This window comes from Mustela nigripes, chromosome 18 (assembly GCF_022355385.1).
Source record: "Mustela nigripes isolate SB6536 chromosome 18, MUSNIG.SB6536, whole genome shotgun sequence".
In the NCBI taxonomy this organism is placed as follows: Eukaryota; Metazoa; Chordata; class Mammalia; order Carnivora; family Mustelidae; genus Mustela; species Mustela nigripes.
Window position 1 is genome coordinate 7,693,560 of NC_081574.1, and position 19,864 is coordinate 7,713,423.

Consider the following 19,864-nt stretch of genomic DNA (forward strand, 5'->3'; position numbering starts at 1 on the left):
AGATGCTCGTATCTGGTAGCGAGGCTCTGCCCCCTCCATCTGTCTTCTGTGAGGACCATGCAGCTGGGTCTGTACCACTTGCTTTACCCGTCGCGGGAAGCCATCTGAATCACCCATCTCTATCCTAGGGTTAGTTTTTTATCCTTATCTCGTGGTGTGCTGTCTGCAAATCAACACAGTCTAATCGGGATTATGGTATTCTCTCTTATCAGAGCGGCCTGTCATCTGGCAACCACTGTTCTCCACTCTTCAGACAGATCTGTATGAGGGAAAGGCAGACTGGAAATCTCCATCAATACCAAACTGCCTCACAAATACAGCCGCACAGAGAGGAAACAAGAGCACAGTAAGTCTTTGCATCAAGCAGTGGAGATGAATCCATTATTGTCGTCGCTGAAATCGACCTTACTTGGGTATCTTTCAAGAACAGTAGCTTCTCCAAGTTTTTCCCTTCTCTGCTACTTCACTTACTTTTGACCCAATGCAATTAGCAACTTTAAGTGCTCACGTTCTATAAATGTTTCCTATAAGCACCATCTCTCCAAACTAGATTTTTAAACCTTTTGAAGAGTCGAAGTTCTTACATGATACATTCATATTACTTAAAAATCAGCACTTCAGATAACGTTAACCTTTCGGATAAGTATGTAAAGAACACAGCAACACTGCAGGCATGAAGGGAAAAGTGGGAAATTGGGGGGGGGGGGGACTAAAAATCATGTTTACACGGTGTCCTAAACACCGCTACTCAAAATCCACACTTTTCTTCCTTCAAGAGTTCTACTGTTGTTTGAAGTCGCATGTGCCTTATTTCCCAGCCTCTCCTGCAGCTGGACATGGCCAAAGGAGTTCTAGTAAGTGTAAGTGCAAATGTACTAGGGATTTCTGAGAAAGCTACTGCTTTTCTGTTAAGGCACCCACTTCCTGTCTCCTTATTCTTCCTTTCCTGACATCAGACAGGGTGCTGCAGAGGAAGCAGCTCGGGTGCATCTATGAGGGAAGAAAAATAGAGGAGTTGGTCACTTTGACAGCATAATGGAGCTCTACGCTGCAGGAGTCCTTAACAGCCCATTGGGGAGAAAAATAAACTCTAGTTTCTTTAAACCACTGCAGCTTAAACAGTTTTATTTTTTGTTACATACAGCCAAATCCTACTTTAACAGATACTCTTAAAGTAGCTGCTGAGATCACCAGAGGCCGAAATAAAATTCTTTTAAGGTGTGGCCATAGTAATAAAAAAAATATAGAAATCTGAAAAACAAAAAATACCTCCTTAGCATCAAAGACCAAAAGTACAGAAGCATTAGGAGAAGGAAACAAAAGACAAGTATAAAAGCAAATTTTTTTAAAAAGTGCACAGGCCACTGCAAATAGAAGTGGTAAGCAATGGACGAATGGGAAGTAACCTTAATTCTTATTTTGTAGCCAAATTATTAAAATGAGGTTATGTTTAATCTGCTTTACTCAGCAGATGTAAATATGAGGTATTATACTCAAAAGGGCTATTTACAGGAGTGCAGAAAATTCACTTAAAACAAAGACAACCTCATTTCCTTACAATACGGGGTAACTGATAAGCATGTACACTCTGCGTGTAGAATTTACTTGCTCCCAGCACGTGGCTAGGAAAAAAGAAAATAAAAATAAAACCAGTACATGCATAATATACAGTTGATTTATGACATGCAAATAGCTGTAATTCTTGAATAATTTATAGCATAGGACTGCTTAATATATAATTAATCAAATGATGTTTAATAGGATGAAGCTGAATGTTAAATGTGAATTTTGGTTGATATTGTGAATTATTTGAATTCACTAATAATTGTGAAAATTAACTTTGTAAGTGTTAGGTTTTAAATATGCCAGCAGGTAATATGTAGTTAATAACTTCAGAAACTAAAATTGAAGAATCACTTTTGCTTGAGACTCAGTAACTACATCTAGTTATGCCAGTAGTCTACATATGTGAGGCATGTCAAACTATTCTTCTGGCAAACAATTATCCTGATATAAAATGGCTACACCATGTAAAATAAAAGAATATGAAACTGAAAATTTAAATATCAAAGAAGCAAGAAATGGAAAAATATGACCAATTCTAGAAATTAAAATAATCCCAATAGAAGCTTGGTAAGTAAAAATACACTTCATGGTCCAAATGAAGTCTTGAAGGAATACATTAGAACACATACTTTATTTAATGTTGCTTCCTGCAAATGACAGGTCTTGATTCGTAGCCTCTAGACTGTCAGGTAAGAATATCTTAGATATCAGTCGGTTCAGCCTCAGAGTAGAACCACAATTTAATGACCAGATATGGTCAGAGTGCCTTGAGCATAGATAGGCAGTCCACTGTATAAATGCGGCTAACTCAACGCCCAGCAATGCCCCAGATGGCACATAATGTGGCAGAGTGAATTTAAGCCATTTACCCACCCTGGAGTGGAGGATAATAAATCCACAGCTTCAAGGGGAAGCCAGTAACCTTCAGGGAGAAGGCCTGTCAAGTATAAAATCTTTAATCATTTCAGATTACTACAGTTTGGCCTGGGGGCTCCAGCTCCATAATTTTATAGCTAAGGGAAAAAAAAAAAAACAAAACAAACAAAAAAACCCACAACTCTAACTGAAAGAGACATGTATTGTGTTTAAAAATACACCATTATTAGAAAAAGTAAACTGAGATTCTACAATTAATATTATTTGATGGTATTCTCCCTCGCAAATGTTAAGCTGAAACTCTTCATCCATCTTGAAGGGACTGTATACATTTAAAATTTGTGTTGGACAGAGCTTTCCTTAAGAATGAGTGCCCTGTGTGCTGGCCAATCACATTCTTGGAATCACCTCTAAACATTCCACTGAGTTTTATAATTGCGGTTAAAACCGTCCATGTGGCATCTGTAAGCACTTGTTGACAGATGAGAAGATGGGCCTCAATGCCATGTATTATATTTCCAGCTGCTTTAAATTTAAATTAGCATGCTTTCCTAATTTCCCATCTTGATGCAATGATAACAAATTCAGGCTTATAAAGGCCTGGAATCAAACACAATTTTTGCACAGTCCAGGTATTTAATTATTCATTAATCTGAATGAAGATATGAAAATATTTTGTTTTCTTGTCACTTCTGAGACTTCTGTCACTTCTGAGACTTCTCATCCAAAACACACACTCTCTCTCGCTTTCTCTCTCTCTAAATCCTGGGAGAATTTTCTCTCTCTCTTCTTCCTAGCTACCACCTTCCAAACACTGAGAGTTGGTTAGGAGTCACTCCCAAGCTAGTAATACTTCTAACGGTGAGAAGAGACAACACATATAGACTTTCTCCATAGACAAAATTTTTATTTATTTTCAATGTGGTTTCTTAAAGTATTTACAAAATATGAACATAAACAACATTTTAAGAGAATCCATCAGCCATGCAAAAAATGTTGGAAATAAAGATACAAATTATTTTAACTCTAGGGGCAACAGATGGAAGACATCGTGCAAATTTAGAAAGTCACTCCATGGCCACATGCTTACATTAATAATTATAAAAATTTTAGTCCACAGAAGTCTAAAAGTGTTCTTTGGATAAGTATAAAGTATTTTTTTAATTATAAGCGATATTTTCGTATTCCCAGGGAAGAAAGCAAAGCAGGAAGAAAAGCAGTGTCTTATCAGAAAAGTGTCTTATCAGAAAACTTACCATAAAAGTTTCTCCATAAATCTTTACTAGAGTCTGTCTTATATTTCATTGGCCAGAACTATCCTATGGCAATGCTATCTGCAAAGAAAGCTTCGAAGTAAGTTTATAAATCTTAACTGAGTACAAGAAAACTGTCCCACAAAAAAATGAGTCACTATTATATACAACAACTTTGAGCATATAAAAACTTACATCTTAGAATTTTTTAGCTTTGTTTCCCTCAGATATTACTTAATACCTTAAATACTGATGCATGGAAGGTGATTAACTACTTGGTGAACCAATTAATCAATTTCATAAAGAGACAGATACGGATCTAACAGTTACTCTCGGTATACATAAGGTATCCATTTATAGGCAGAATGTGCCTAGACATCTAGTTCTTTGAGTTAACTCTGCTTGAAGCTGTAATTCTAAATAATTCTTCAAATCTAAGAACTTGATGTCTTTTCTGTGTGCAGTTCAAAATGACATACATTTTTATTCTGCCCAAAATTATTGAAATATTGAGCTTTAACCAAAATAGTACATACAAAAAAAAAAAAAAAAAGAGTGGGGAGCAGAAAACAGTATGACTTTACATGCTGGTGATTTAGCTGTGGCCGACACTGTTTTCTCACAGTAGACATATTTGCTGGTGAGTCTGATGACTAAACCATGCTGGGTTACAAAGAATTTCTATTGATATTTACTTACAATTATAATTGGAAGTGACAAAGAAAATGCCACATACCTACACACACGCAGACAGACATGAAGAAAGCAAGTGAACAGGAACTTCTTCTAGAAAGGAATGCTACCAGAGGGAAAACTATTCCTTAAGATGACCTAAATCGAAGGAAACAAGCATTTTTTCCTCCAGCAATCATTAAGCCAGTATTTAGTGCTATGACATCTATTATAATCAGATGTTGATTCAAGTAGGAACTACCCAATTAAATAATTTTGACGAAAGCACCTGGCCCTAAGAGCAAGTTATTTTGCTGACAACTAAAGCGTTACAAAGGCTAATGTAAACTACACTCCTCTTTAATTACCAGTCTCATTTAAGCCAACTTTTGATAACCAAACATGACCCAGTTATATTTCAGCTCCAACTCCTGCTGCAAAACATCTGGTCTGATCCAAAACACCCTCATTCCACATGTGTAGGAACTTACCTTCTCAATTTCCTGAGTGTCTCAATTTCAAATATTCTTGTTGTCGTTATAAATCGTAGACAGAGCCTCGAAAATTTTCTCATTTCAAATTGCAGCAAGAGCATAAATCGGCTTAACAAAACTATGATAAATATATACATGTTGACACACACACACAAAAAAAAGGCACCGAAAGTCTAGAAAAAATTCTGGTTCTTCACTCTAAATGCACATACCATTGACATGCTGTTTATACATGTGTATTTATGGATGCAGAATAGGTACTAAGTTTTCCAAGCCACAAACAGTTAATGGTACATGAAAATTGAAGTGACTGCGATGTAACAGCATCACTTCTGCATCAAAATAGCGGGAAGATGTACAGAGGGGCAAAGACAGCGGAACCTGGAACCTGGTCTTCCAAAACACTGAAGTTCAAATTTAAATTTACTCTAAGAAAATCTACCGTCACTAAAAATGTTAACAATCGTCACAGAATGCCATTTTTATACCATTTATATACTGTAGTATGAGGTGGTGTAAACAATGAAAAACTCTTGGCAAGTGGCAGATGTAGTTATTTTGTAATGAGCAAAAAGTTATCTAAAGTGTTTAAAAATATTTAACTGCAAAATATTCCACTAGAGTAGAAAGATGGACTATAGGAAAAGATTGTATAATTTATCAGAAAGAGTATGTGTCACGTTTCTGAAATTTTGGTTCATAAAAGAATGTTACCGTATCTATCAGCATCCCAAGAGCACATTATCAAGGGAGGTAATTTGCACTGGACTGAAATATTAATCCTTAACCGGGAGTTTCGGTAACTTTCAAAAGAGACCATGATCCTGGAATTACTGCACGTAGGACAGACCTACTCATGTCAGGGGGAAAGCAAAGCACCCAGACGGGAAAAAAAAAACGCATTTAACTAACTAAAATGGTAAGAGTTTCAGCTTAGACTTAGAAAACTAGAAATTGTTCTGGAAAAGACTACACATAAGTATGGAAAACAATGTTCATTGTACTGCTCCTGAAATCATGCAACATAGGAGAGTCATGTACCGGTCAGTCTAAATGACACCTATAGTAAGAGATATTGAAATCCATGTTTATGCTAGGTTGTGACATTTTGTGAAAAATTGAAAGGTTTTAAACATAAATGTTTAACTGGAACTCTTATTAAAGTTCAGATGAATAGCAACTGTTTGGCACTTCACAGACATATCTGTTAAAACTCATTTATAACCCATTTGCTACTCAAGCATTTACTTTCTTTTTTAAATATTTATTTATTTGAGAGAGAGAGCACGTGTGCACAAGCGGGGGAGGGTCAGAGGGTGAAGCGGACTCCCTGCTGAGCAGGGAGCCTGATGCTGGACTTGATCCCAGGACTCCGGGACCATGACCTGAGTTGAAGGCAGAGGCTTAACCAACTGAGCCACCTAGGCACCCAAAGCAAGCATTTAATACTTAACGTGCCACACACAGTGCATATGGCATAGCCTACAGTTCGTCTGAATATCACAGATTTAATCTCGTACATAAATATTTTAGTGTTTAAGTTAACCACTTTAATTTCGGGGCAGAAAGTCAAATTTATATTGGTCTGCAACAACCCTGGTGGGGAGAAAACCCACAGTTAGCCCTGAGAGGGGCAGAGCTTTAGTGAAGGCAAATCAGGCATGCTTGTTCTCTTTCCTGCCATACTGCAGACACTTTACAGAGGTGTAATAAAGTTAAAGTCAAGTTAAAAAAAGAAAAAACTTGGCATATGAAGGCAAAAGTTTAGATATTTTCTGCTAGAGGAAGCTTGAGGCAGTCACACTAACATCACCCCCAATTCAAGAATGCAGAAGGGCTTACATGGTCAAATAAGCATGGCAGAGAAAGTTAACACTGATTTTAAATATTTTCATCTCTCCTTCACTAGGGTAGGTGTCTCCATATGCTACAGTACGGTAATAGAATTATGTTGTGCTCCTGGGGCCATGACACATGGGTGCGTTTTTCTAAAGTAAAACAGAATGGGTCTCCAAAAGAGCACGCTCTGCTGCTATGAATGTCTAGGAGGAAAAAAATAATTTGCACAAAATGGTATAACATCATTATTTGCTTAATCTGTGTATCTAAAGCAGCTTCAAATTACCCAATTTTAAGTGTGATGGTCATGACTCATGAGTAATTCTGGCCTTAGTAAAACTCTAATTCGGCATGGATGGCCACCAATTTTTTTTTTTTTTAAAGCCCTAGGATTCAAAGAGAACAAACAATGATTCACGATTGTCCCCAAATTTAAATGTGGCTCTGAGACAAAAGGATTAGTTTGTTTTTTAGGGAAGTCGTAAGTGTCATGACCCATAAGCAAACACGGATCTAAATCAGTATTTCATGTTTCAAAACATAGACTCAGAAGAGGGCATTAAGATGGGCAAAATAACTAAATACACACAACAGATGCAAACAAAAAGAAAGAATTAAAAATATTCCACGCAGGCAAGGATACTGTAGTAAAGTAAACCACGGTGGTTTGGGATGGCCTCACGTCTGGTATTGGAGATTAACCGGCTACTTCCAAGGAATCTGAGTGAGAGGAAGTAACAGTCGCCCTTTCCAGATTATAGGAATTCCACTCAAAGATTAAAGGCAGCTGTGTGGTCGCTCGGGTTAGAGGGAATCGCGGCCATTTTCCTGTTTGTCAAGTTTATCCCCAATTGGTTTTGAGGGGAGGGAAGGGGGCATCAGAAGAAAAGACGCCGTGCAACAACGTAAAGAGAAGAAAATGAACTATTATCTTGAGGAAAGCTTATAGGGCTCTTACCAACACATCTCTTAGTAAGATAATTATTTGTGCCATCAGAAAAAAAAAGGCATTAAACCTTTGAACACTAGATGGCTGAGAAAGGGATAAGTAGTCAGCCTCCCCCACTCCCGGCCAGTTCCCAGGAGTGTGGCCCTTCTCCCAGGGGCACCCATTCATATATGTGAGAAGCTTCCAGAACAACCACAATGTCAAACGTGTTCTTTCCTTTTAGAAACTTTTCATCTATTTCAAGTACTTCACATCGGAAGTCTTATTAATTTCACGAATGTTTCCTCCACACAGAAAGGAATATTAAATATGCGATGTTATTTTAATCTTGTTTCTGACCAAAAAACACAAGTATGGTACTTTTAACAGAAAAAAAAAAAAAAAAAAAACCTAGCATGAGAATAAAAATGACCGTGAAGAGAAAATGACATTACACTTTAAATTTGAAAGTGGAGTGGAACTTAAAATATAAAGTGCATTTTATATCATGGCATACAGTTCTAGTCCTATAATAAAGATACGGAAAATTAGTTTAAAACAAGATGACAGCAGTATCTGCAGATAGATTTGTATAGATAATCCACATGGATATGTATGGATTTGTATAGATGATGTATTATCTAATTCTTTATTCATTTACAAATAGGCTGAAAATCTAGTGTCTGCCTTATCTTTTGGTCTAGATTGAGTCAGAAATGCATTTTCAGTTTAGAACTATGGTTTCTGATCAAAAGTTCCTAAAATACTTCGACTAACATCTGTATTTGAACCTAAGGAAGTAAACTTTCAAGATGTTATTGAAGAAATAACATATTGTTAGCTCTTGAAGAGCCAGAATCTGTCTATACCACTCATTTTGAATTTCCTCTTCCTTGTCTGCTCGCCCCCTCCTACACTGCCCACTCCCGTCACCATCCAGTTTCTGCACCAAGAAAGTCACAGTGTTTACTGACCGTCTGGTGAACCAGTAAACAGAACCGTCAAACAAAATCAACTCCTATGACACACGAGGGCACTCAAGTAAATCAGACATGCCCAAGAAGTAAAGTATCTACTCCATGATTCATCTCAACGATGGCACAGACTTTGTTGGTTCCCATTCTGGAAGAATGCCCCAAAGAAGCAGGACCATTACGTTTTTCTAAACAAATCTACATAAGTTTACCTCTTGTGTTTAACATTCTACCATTATATTTTCTTTGTTGAAATGGTATTTTTAATATTTTAGATCTTCTGGAATGGTTTCCCTGTAAATTTAGAATGTATATTTTTATTTCTCTTATGCCAATTAATAATATACAGACTTGAGAGGTTTACACACTGAAGTAGCAACATCAGTCTGTTTCTTTAATAGAGATGTAAATTTTAGAGTATGTAAGCTTTGGGGCGCCTGGGTGGCTCAGTCTGTCAAGCGTCTGCCCTCAGCTCAGCTCATGATCCTGCGGTCCTGGGATGGAGCCCTGCATCGGGGACTCTGGGTCCCCTGCTCAGCGGGGGGTCTGCTTCTCCCTCTCCCCAGGCTCATGCTCACTCACGCTCTCTCTCGATTTTTCTCTCTTAAGTACATAAAGAAAACCTTAAAAAAAAACATAAAGCATTAAAGCTTTGAAGTATTCAGGATGAGGTCATATGAAATTATATGGCATTATAACACTCCTGTGTGGACCAGAATCCTTTTCAGCTATGACTTAAGTACAGGGCACTTCAGGGGATGACCATCACCACCTACCAGAGCTGTCACACTCACAGAAAGACACAAACCCAGGCACACGGGAGATGTGGAAACACATTCTAAGTCAATCTACAACACGTAGCCTCCATACACTGAGGGATTTAACACCGTGGATTTTCCCCAACTTTCTCCAAATCAAATATCAATATTACCTCCCCTTTCCATATTTAGGAAATCAGGAAAATTGTCAGTAAACTTATAGTACAAATGTAATAAATTAGGTGGAAGGTGCTGGAGAATCACTCTGAAGACTATCACAGTTACTTCAAATGTCTAGGACCACAGTACTTAGGTCTGTGATTTTTTTTGGTGATGAAACCTATCTATTTAACAAAAATTTACAGAATTTGATACCTCATTTCTGCTTCTCCCTTGCCTAGTCTTACTGTTGGTAGGAATATTTGCAAGCAGATTTTTTAAAAAAGAATTGCTGGGGTGCCTGGCTGGCTCAGTTGATGGAGCATGTGATTCTTGATCTCAGGGTCTTGAGTTCAAGCCCCACACTGGGGATAGAGGCTTCTTTAAAAATAAATAAATAAATAAAATAAAAGGGAACTGCTAGACTGCTAGGACATCTCAAGGTTATCAATCTCTCTCCCACCCTCACTTTCTAGCTCTTTAATTGCTAGCTGAACTCCAAATCAGTGTATAGGCTATAGGGAATATAATATCATATATTCTGACTTATTTTTTTATTCTCTTTCAGTGGATGTCCAAAAATAATTAGCTAGGTGAGAAAGAATACATAAGCCACGGCTGGCAGTCTGAAGTGTGACTAAGTTTGGGGGGGGAGCGGAGAAAGGGGGGCAGAATGTGTGTGTGTGTGTGTGTGTGTGTGTGTGTAACTAATCATGACCACTGTTTACACTGCTTGCTCTGTTTGGAATGTGAGCCATAATAGAAAAAATGTCTGTTATTAATATATTTTACAAATGTTTCCAGATAGTGCAGTGATGGGTGCTTACATAAGTCCGCAGTGGTCTTCACTATCCATCAGACATAACCAGGAGCATATACTGGAGCTCAGATGCCGTCTATGGGTGGCCCATGGAATGAAAAGAGCTAGGCAGTGACAGAGGCTTCAAGGAAGGCTGCAGTTGAAAATGGCTCCGGGGAAGCTTGTGGCCAGCTTCCACTTCTCTTTTTTAGACACTTCTGTACAATGATACCCAATTAAGCTCCTTAAGACACCATTTCAGCCTATCACACGAGAATCTGCAGTGGTCCTACTGCTTTCAGCCAAGTTCCAAAGTTAGGTCCTGCTCCTTGGTTTCTTACACCTTCTACAAGATTCCCCTTGGTTTCCCTTACAGCTCTGGACTCCTCAGCCAAAGCGGTCCACTCCCCGCTCACCTCCCCAAACCCCTCTTGACAGCACTGGCCTTCCTGCCTCTCTGCTTTGCTCTTGATACCCCAGATGCCCCCTCCTTTGTTTCTGTAACCAGCATCCACTTGTTTTCTGCCGCTGCCAGAACGCCAGTCCAGCCTTTCCATGCTTGTCCATGCAGCCGCCAGGGGCTTCCCCAACAATTTTTGGTAAATCAGGAGACTTGCTTACAACAGCTCTGACACTGTCTGCATTTACGGTGTAGCCCATTTTTGGTATTTTAAGTGAGTAAGCTTCTCGTTCCTCACGAAGGATCACATGCTTGTTACAGACAGGAATTGTCCCGCACTGTATGCCTCACTCACCGCATTGTCATTTCCTGCTTAGGGTCAAAGCTGCTGTGGGTGAGAATTCATTAAAATGCTCCTGAACTGTCATAGATTCGAGTAGGAGAATTTGGAGTCAGAAATCCACAAATCTCATGTGGAGTTAGCCTATCACCATGGCATCCTTCCTGAGTCCCTCAGTTTCCCCTCCGGGTGGTCAATGAGATGATCAGGGGAGTGGGGGAAGCCTTTGGGAAAGAACTGCTCTTCTATCCAAACCCATACCCCCGCCCTGGGGGCCGCGCTAACTTCAGATCACAGAATCCTTCAGGAAACTCAGTGCCCGCATATACATTTTATATGTAACCAACATACAACCAACTCCTGGGAAGGCTGATCTCATCAGTAAATACATTACTATGTCTTTAATGAAATTAGAAATATGCAAATTTAGATGATAAATACTATAAAGAACCTTTTGTTAGAGCAGATCGGGGTTACAGCACCAAGTAATTTATGAAAATGAGCTTTTGGATTTCAGAACTGCACCAATGCCCCCTCACATTTGAAAGCCACTGGTGCAGGATCAGTACCAGGACACAGCAAGAATGTACCAGTGACAGGCATCTCAAGGCATCCATTTGATTGACTTCATGATGGATGCCCAGTAATAAAGACAAAGTCTTCTTTCTCTTACAGTTAAACTACAAACTCTGAAAAAGAGTGAGTTGACTAATGATCTGAATAATTTACATGAGGGAATTTCAGAAGAAACAATTAAACTGACTAATTTATAATATTTACTGTAAATTTTTGAATGACATTGTAAGTTCAATGAACTATCATCATTCAATGAACTATCAAGTCTTTTTCTAATGTGAAAAATCAATGATACCTTAATTCACAATTTATACAGAGCTGAACTCACAAATGTGCCTTCTGCAACAACTGTAGGACTAGGGAGTAGTTACAGAATGACCACCGACCGGAAATAATGTAGCTGGTACAAGATGCAACAACGCATGCCTGGGAGCCCAAGGACCTGAATGCTTCTACCAACCACAGTTTGTTCTTTCCAAACCCAGTTATTCCTGAAAGGTCACTGGGCATAGGTAAAACCATAATCTTTCCACCGAAGTTGTATTAGTGCAACTTAGAAAAACTGTGTGATAGGAATTCTGGTTAGAATTCTTGTTATGCACGCATTCTTGCAAGGCTACTAGGGACTCAGGTCATGTATGACCACCTTTTCATTGGAGGGGGCACCATATGGTAAGGCTTGGAGGAAAGTACAAGTTTATTTCAGAGTTGTCCAATTGTAAGGGAACTGGGACTCAAATAAATGTAACTGGATTAGGCCCCATGTGCAGAGTCCCTCTTCTCTCTGCCTTCTTGTGCACAGCTACCACTTGCAGGAAGAAAAGACTATCTATGGTCATGGGCCTTTCACAGATCTGGAAGGCCCAAACCCATGGTCACACTTTTCTAAAATAAGTGCTGCAAAAGCTTTTTTTAAAAAGAGAAACTAAAGAAAGAAAGCCCTATCCTCGCTCCCAGCTAAGTCATTCGAGTCTTGGGCTTATTATCTTTAATGAAATAAAATAACATCCATCTCAGAAAGACGTAATGAAAAACAAACTGAACTTGAACAGCTCTTGGCACAGTGCAGGGCACACAGAGATGCTGAGGATGTTACCGAGAAGACCTAAAGATCATGTGAATGCCTACTCAATATACAGATGTCTGCACGGTCCCCAGGGAGTGATCTGAACCTGTAAATACCCCGACAGCTGCCAAAAACACCAGTGCCAGGGGCACAGCAACCTTCTGTGCTCTCCCACCAGCCTCTGAGTCCCAAAACATCCTAGAAAGAGCTGTGAGACAGAACTCCTGGTTGCTGCCATGTTGGTCAGGAGGCCAAGACCTTCACCTCAAGAGCCGTTGACCCAAAAGGGCAGAAAGCAGTGTCCCCAGTCCACCACCTTCCACTGTCTCAGGTCAACTTGGACAGCCAAGAAAAGAGACCCACCAGCCCTAAAGCTGTGCGACTGATACCAAGAAGTGCTTCCTACAAAGCAAAGTTGATGATAATCAATTCTTGAACAAATGACTGTTCATCAGGTGTCCTGAATTCAGAAGAACAAATTCCAAGAAGTGAAACCCAAACCAAAGAGGAATTGAGCTCTTTTATGTCCCAAACCATAGGTAACCAGACAAAACACTTAATCGTACACTCTAAGGCAATTCATAATCGTAAAAACTGTAGACGTGCCATTGAAGCGTAGATGCTTGGGAAAAGGGGACAAAACCCCAGTCCTTCCATTATGTCATCCTTTGCCCTCCTCAGAAAGGGGCTCTTAGGGAGTGAAACTCTGGGCCTCCGACATAAATCGATGTGGAGTGAAGTGAAGACAAGAAAGTTCATGGGTTTCCACTTTCACAGACATTTCATATTTCCCTACTATTGAACCCCTTTCTAAAGACTGCTGCCAGAGAGTACGGACATCTGCAGAACATCCGAGAAATGTCACGGGTCCTGCGACACGAAGCACAGAGAAGGCCACAAGTCAATGACTATGTATTATAGTTGCGCTTAGAGCCTAATAATTCAGTGGAGTAAAATTTACCTCTCCATTTTCAATGCAGAGCGGTAGGATATGCAGACTGTTAATTTTCCTTTCAGGATTGTAATAGTACTTGTCAAATGCTCACATACTTTAAGGATATTACATAGTTTAAGTCCTGTTGATCCAAGGCAATGATTTTCCTCCAATGGGATGTTAATTTGTAAAGCTTATTTTGCTTCTCCGAAGAGTTTTTAGACTAGTAAAATCTTAAGCGATTTACAGAATCATGCTGTCGTCAGCCATCATGGATCCCTGAAAACCGGTCTCTGCTCTTCTCCGCAGTGCCCCAAACCTGCAAGGACCCCCGCTGCCCTACGATTAAAGTATTGACGCCAAGGTTCGTTTCTTCTACTCCCTCATCTTTCTTGTGAATGAGTCCACAAATCTATGGGTTCTTTCTCTGTGACAGCTTTGACTTCTGCTCCTGCTGCCTCAACTCTGCTCTACATATCACTTCCCTTCTAGAATACTGTTGTTGCTTCTTCACTAGACCATGTCCCCAGCAAGTCTTTATGACTTGTAATCAGTCCCAGAATGATTTCAAAACTTCTCTTATTACCTGTGTCTTTCAGGTGCTCAGAGCATGAATCACCCTCCATAATTCACCTTCAAGTGTCTTAGGTCATTCGTGACGTGACCACAACCATTTCTAAAAACTTACTCATAGTTAAGATTCTTCACTGTTATTCTATATAACCCCTTGCCTTCTCACCTTCTCACCCCATCCATGACCCAAATGGGATCCCCATGCTTGATATAGTCTAGTCATGTGCTGGAAATTCTCACCCAAGTTACAGCCCAAGTTCTGCCTCTTGCCAAGGCACTCCAGGCCACGTGGATGACTCTCTTGTGCAAACTTCAGGACACAGACGATGCTCTGGGACTATTCCTTCAATACCTCACAGTATTTTTTGTGCTTAAGTCTTTATTTTTTCTATCTGAGCTGTATGCTCCCCGAAAAGAGGAAAAATGGCTTACGTCTTTTAAGATACCCCCTGCCTAACAGATTACCCTGCAAACTCAACAGTTACATAAAGAAGATGGCAAAACCCATGAAATTAGTCATTGTTACATACCGTAGTTCAGTGATTCTAAAACTGTCATTATGCATGAGAATGACTTAGGATGTTAGTATAAATGTATATTCCAAGGGCCAAACCTAGAGATTTGGTTGGTCTTAGGCAAGGGGAAAAAATTTAAAGACCTCTAGGGAATTCTAATATAGTTAACCCACACATTTTTTGTTGAAAAACATCATCACTGATTAATTTGAAACAGTAAACACAAATAAAACAAGTACAAAAGTATGGAGAATTATAAACAGTGGAGAAAGAAAATCTGGCATGTTGTAAACTGGTTACCATTATTAGGAAGTTTTTTGTGATAGTAAGCATAAACCATAAGTTCTTTTACTATTTTAATTTAAAACAGCTATTCTCATTAAAGCAATTAGTGTTAAGATTAAAATAATCTTTTTTTTGCATTTAAATTGTAAAGTAGGGTTATTTAAAGTTATTTATGTAAAACAAAATAAGTTATATTTGCTTATTCAATCATACTTGATCTAGATTATTCCCTTAATTGAGACATTATAAACCTTTAAGCCTTCTTTTGTGGATTTTGATCTTTAACACAGGCATGTGCAACATAAGACATGTTCTCCTTGAATTCATTGCTCTAAAATATATAAAGACCTAAGTATTTATACTCCCTGCTAACCCCTTTTTGGAATAAAAGTATAGTACTTGTAATTCTTTTTTCATGATAAATAATTTTTTTTTCTTTTAAAATAAAAACTCCTCAACTCCAACCAATCAGAGTGAATGCTACACAATCTCATGTTGGCAAATCTAGCAATTGTATTTAGCAATCTAGTGCTCTTGCCAGGTTTTGCAGGTTTTTGAGTTAGACGATAATTTTAAATAGTTCCTCTTAATTTTAATTATATAATATATAATATTATAATATTATAATACTTTAATTATATAATTTTAATTATATAATAGGCAGTACTTTGCCTGCCATACTTTTCTCATGTTGGCTTGCTTGTACTAATATCCTTCGGGGAAACATTCTGGGATCTGTTAGTAAATCACATAACCAGGAAAAGAGGAACCTGATAAATAAAAATATAAGTCAAGGGACAAGGGAGTCTTATTCATATGCGCTTGGATGTATATGATATATATGTTTGTACATGCTTGTTCACGTCTGCGATTTTACCTCCCATTTTTTGTACGGGTTTGGGGGAAGTGTGGTGAAAGACTTGATGGCTAAGCTCGGTTTATAGTTTGTGAGCTGTTTTGTATTTTTTTTAAAACACTATAAAAATACTTCCTAAGTGTCGATTACCCAAACTGCATTTATCGAAGATTTTGTATATTTAGTGTCTCTTATCTACCTTCTGAAATCTCTTCTTGGGGTCGGGTTTCTGTACCACATAGGACGTTAACAATCAGTTCCTCTCCCAGCTTTACCTCCTCATGAGCCACTTGTTTAGGCCACTAGGGAGAGACATGGAGTCTCTGGACCATGTCTCTTGGGAATCTCATGGCAAGGAACCAGCAACTTCACGAAAGGCATTAATGACGCTTGCCCCGTCAAGCTTCCACTCAACCAATGAGGAACATTTTGGTGCAGAAATAATATACTGTCTTAGGGGCTGCAGAACTCAGAGACTTAAAATGATGTTTCAAGTGGAAGAGAGTCCCTGTCACATACAGAATATCAACTCACATTCACCATACAGGATATAAAAGATGGCTAAATACGAAAAGCAAATAAAAGCACGTGAAGATTTTTACAGCCAAAGAAAGATTTGATTACATCACCGAAGAAGATATTTTGAAGATGAAAAATAACTTTAACCTCCAAACGCACACCCACACAAAATAAACATGCATGTGCACACATGGGCCCAGTCCTTCAAGACTGGCCCAGCAGTGAGTGACTCCCACACAGGCTTTTGGCTTATCAGGAAAGACTTCTCATTTTACTTCCTTCTTCACCCTTTCCTCCTGCAAACTCAAGTAAGTTAACACAGGTAATAACCTGCTCTCAAGAGGTTCCCTGATCTCTTTCACCAGCCACCTGAGTGTTGCCTTACTAAGTCATACTTTTAATAATTTGACTTTGCAGAGACAGAAAGTGAACAGATATCATGAAACCCAAGGCATTCAAATTACAGGAAGTGTAAGTGGGTCTAATGTTACGTTTTTCAAGGCATTTAAACACAGGGAGACATTCTCATGATAATAGTTCTACCAACCTTAAGTATCTGTGTTGAAAATTATTTTACAAATCACATAATACACTCTTCTGTAATTTGACATTTTTTTTCCCTCCCAAGGTTTTCTTTCCCTGGACCCATATATAATTACAAATTCTGTTGTTGTTTTTTTAAAATAATTTGTTCCCCAAATTTAAAGTTTAAAGGTAGTTTGATTTTTTTTAAATTAGTCTTCTGCATCGTAAAACGTTATTTCAAAATATAACTGTGGAGGCAGTTCAATTCCTACACATTCAACGTATGTTCATCAAGTCACCTCCCAGCTGACAGTCACACACCCCTGGCCAAGGGGTGAAATAAAGCACTGCATTCTGGACCCAGTCAGGGGCTCTGCAGGCCTTTGAATACAAAACTTCTCCGGGAGTTCCCAAACTCCGTTCAGCACACTATCCATCCTTATGACAGAGCTGAACGTTTTACGTACACATTTTGGAAGAGCACAAGCAGGCACAAATACAGTCACTCCTGTTTGAAAATCAGAATATCTCAAAAGTACCGTGGCAACATTTTCTGGCAAAGGGTTAAACCCTCTTTTACTTAATAAAACTATCCACCTTACTTTTCAGTACTTTAGCGCATTTCAGAAACGCAGAGCTTATGAAGCTGTAAAGTCTTGCCTGACTGTGGTCTACAAGCGATCGTGCTGCAGCCCACCTTTGCCCAGCTTCTCCAGGGGAATCTCAAGTCTTGATCCCAAGCCGGTGACTACATTCCTTTTACACTTTCCCTAAAAACGCCCGGTGCTCGGAGTAAGAGCAACGCTCCGGGAAAACAAACCTCGGCCGACCGGTCGCCCCAGCCCCCGGAGCTGCGTGGGCGCCCACTGATCTGATGCGGGAAGAGGCGAGCCGTCCCGACCGGACGAACCCGGGCTCCCCCGAGCCGCGCGCCCCGCGAGGGCTCCAGCCCGCCGGGTGCGCCGCGGGGACCGCTCCCGGCAGGTTGCGATCTGCACCAGCCGCCGCCTCTGCGGCCGCCGCTTTCTCCGGACTTGGCTTCCCGACTTAGCAACAACTCCACTGCAAGAAAACCAGGAGAAGAAAACTTTTCTCCGAGGAAGCGTGCGGGCAGCTCGGTTAAGTCTGGATGCAACGCCCAGAAGGTGGAACAGCACCCCACGCTCGGCGCGGCTCCCGGCTCCCCGGGACCCCCGACACCGCAGCGCCCCCCGCACTCGCCCCCAGGCCGGCCCCGGCGCGCGCGGCCCCGCACCTACCTGGGCCTCGTCCGCGTCCGGCTCCGCGTCGGAGAAGCCGAGTCCCGATTCGAAGGCGGCGGCGGCGGCGGCGGGCGCGTCGCGCGGACCCGGGAGCAGCGCAGCGGCGAGCAGGGAACACGCCAGAGAGAAGAAGCCCAGCAAGTGCATGGTGGAAGGACCCGGGGCGCGGCGGCCGGGCCGCGGTGGGGGCGGGGGGGGGGCGCGGCGCCCCCGCGACGCTGCGCTCCCTCCGCGCGGAGCCGCCGGCGACCCCCGAGGGCGGCCGGAGGCGGCGGCAGCGGTCCGCGGCTCGGCGCTCCCCACGCGGCGCGGCGCGGTCCCGGCCAGTGCCGGGGAGGGGCGCGCGGTCAGGTAAAAGCCTCACAGGAAACCGGACGTCCGAGCTCCCCGCATTCGGGGCCGGCGAGGTGAGGCGAGGGCGAGGGCGAGCGGGGACGGCGCCTCGGTTCGCCTTTCTGTTTTCGCTTTCTGGCACGAGGGGGGCAAAGCCGACCCCCTCGGCGCTGCTCGGCCCCTCCGACCCCCCCGAGCCCGCGGCCCCCTCCTCCCTCCCCTCCCCTTCCCCGGTGCAGCGAGCGGCGGCCGGGAGGAGGGCGGCGGGGCGCCGCGCGGCCAGGCCGGGGAGCTCGGCGGCGCGGGCGGCTCCGGAGCGCGGGGCGAGCGGCGGCGGCGGCGGGCGCAGGGGCAGGGCATGGCTGACGCGCCCTCTGCCTGCGCTTATGTGAGAGAAAGCGGCCGAGGGAGGGAGCGTGCCGAGCCCGGCCGCCCTCCCCTCTCACTTTCCCTCGGAAGCGCTCCTCGCGCGCCCCGCGGCCCGCGCCTCCGCCCCGGCGCCCCGCGTCCCCTCCCCTCTCCCCTCCCCCTCCCGGGAGCGCGGCGCGGGGGGCAAGTTGGGCGGGGGCCGGCGGGCGGCGCGGGGCCGGGCGGAGCGCGCCTGGGGCGGCGTCCCGGGGAAGGCCGGCCGACCCTTTGTCCTCGGCCGCCGCCCGGCTCCGGCCCCGCGCCCGGCGCGCCTCGCCCCCGGCGCCCCCGCTCGAGGTTCGCCAGCCGTCCCGGAGTTTCAGGAGGTCCGAGGGCAAGTCCTCACAATGGCGCGGACCCCGCCGCGGGCCCCTCTTTCCCTGCCTCTGGGTCGCTTCGTGTGCCGCCGAGCACCCCGGGAGAGCTCAGAGGGCAGGGCGGGCTATCGGGGCGAGTGCTGAGGAGCCCCTCGGATCCCGGACTTTGGGCGGGTGGGGAACGTAGAGCCTCAGTCTTCAAGGAGAGGAAAGACACGCGCTGTCAGTTTCTGCAGGGAAGTTGGGTTTCAGGGAGAAAGGGAGTGATCAAGAGACACGTGTGCTGTTCACAGCGTGGAAAGTGACATCTGCAGAAAAGTCACTGCATTTCCCCCATTGGAAAGTCACGATGTGGCGCCGATCACATGGGCTGTCTCCCTCTTTGGGGCTGACTGGACGAGTCCCCGGTGACCCAGATGCTGGGTTTCCCGAGCTACTTTTAAATACACGGATCAAAAAGTCTTGGACAGAGAAGAGACTTCGTTACCTGATTCAACTCTCCAAGTTCTGAACCCACACCCCCCACCCCATTACATACTAGAAGGCTCAAATGTCTTCAGGACAGGGAGTCCTCTGCCTTTTGAAAATCAACATTGCCAAAAAGCATTTCCTTCCACGTATCCATTGCTTTCGACTT

The 19,864-nt window shown here is 42.4% G+C and overlaps 1 protein-coding gene across 1 annotated transcript in view; it reads right to left on the reverse strand.

Moving 5' to 3' along the window:
• Window positions 1-18,379, reverse strand: part of VEGFC (vascular endothelial growth factor C) — a 98,383-nt gene extending 80,004 nt beyond the window's left edge. The window contains exon 1 of the mRNA XM_059384152.1: window positions 18,167-18,379. Coding sequence (XP_059240135.1) covers window positions 18,167-18,316 — 150 coding nt within the window. The 5' untranslated portion in view covers window positions 18,317-18,379. The remainder of the gene's footprint in view (window positions 1-18,166) is intronic.
• Between the last annotated feature and the right edge of the window lie 1,485 nt (window positions 18,380-19,864).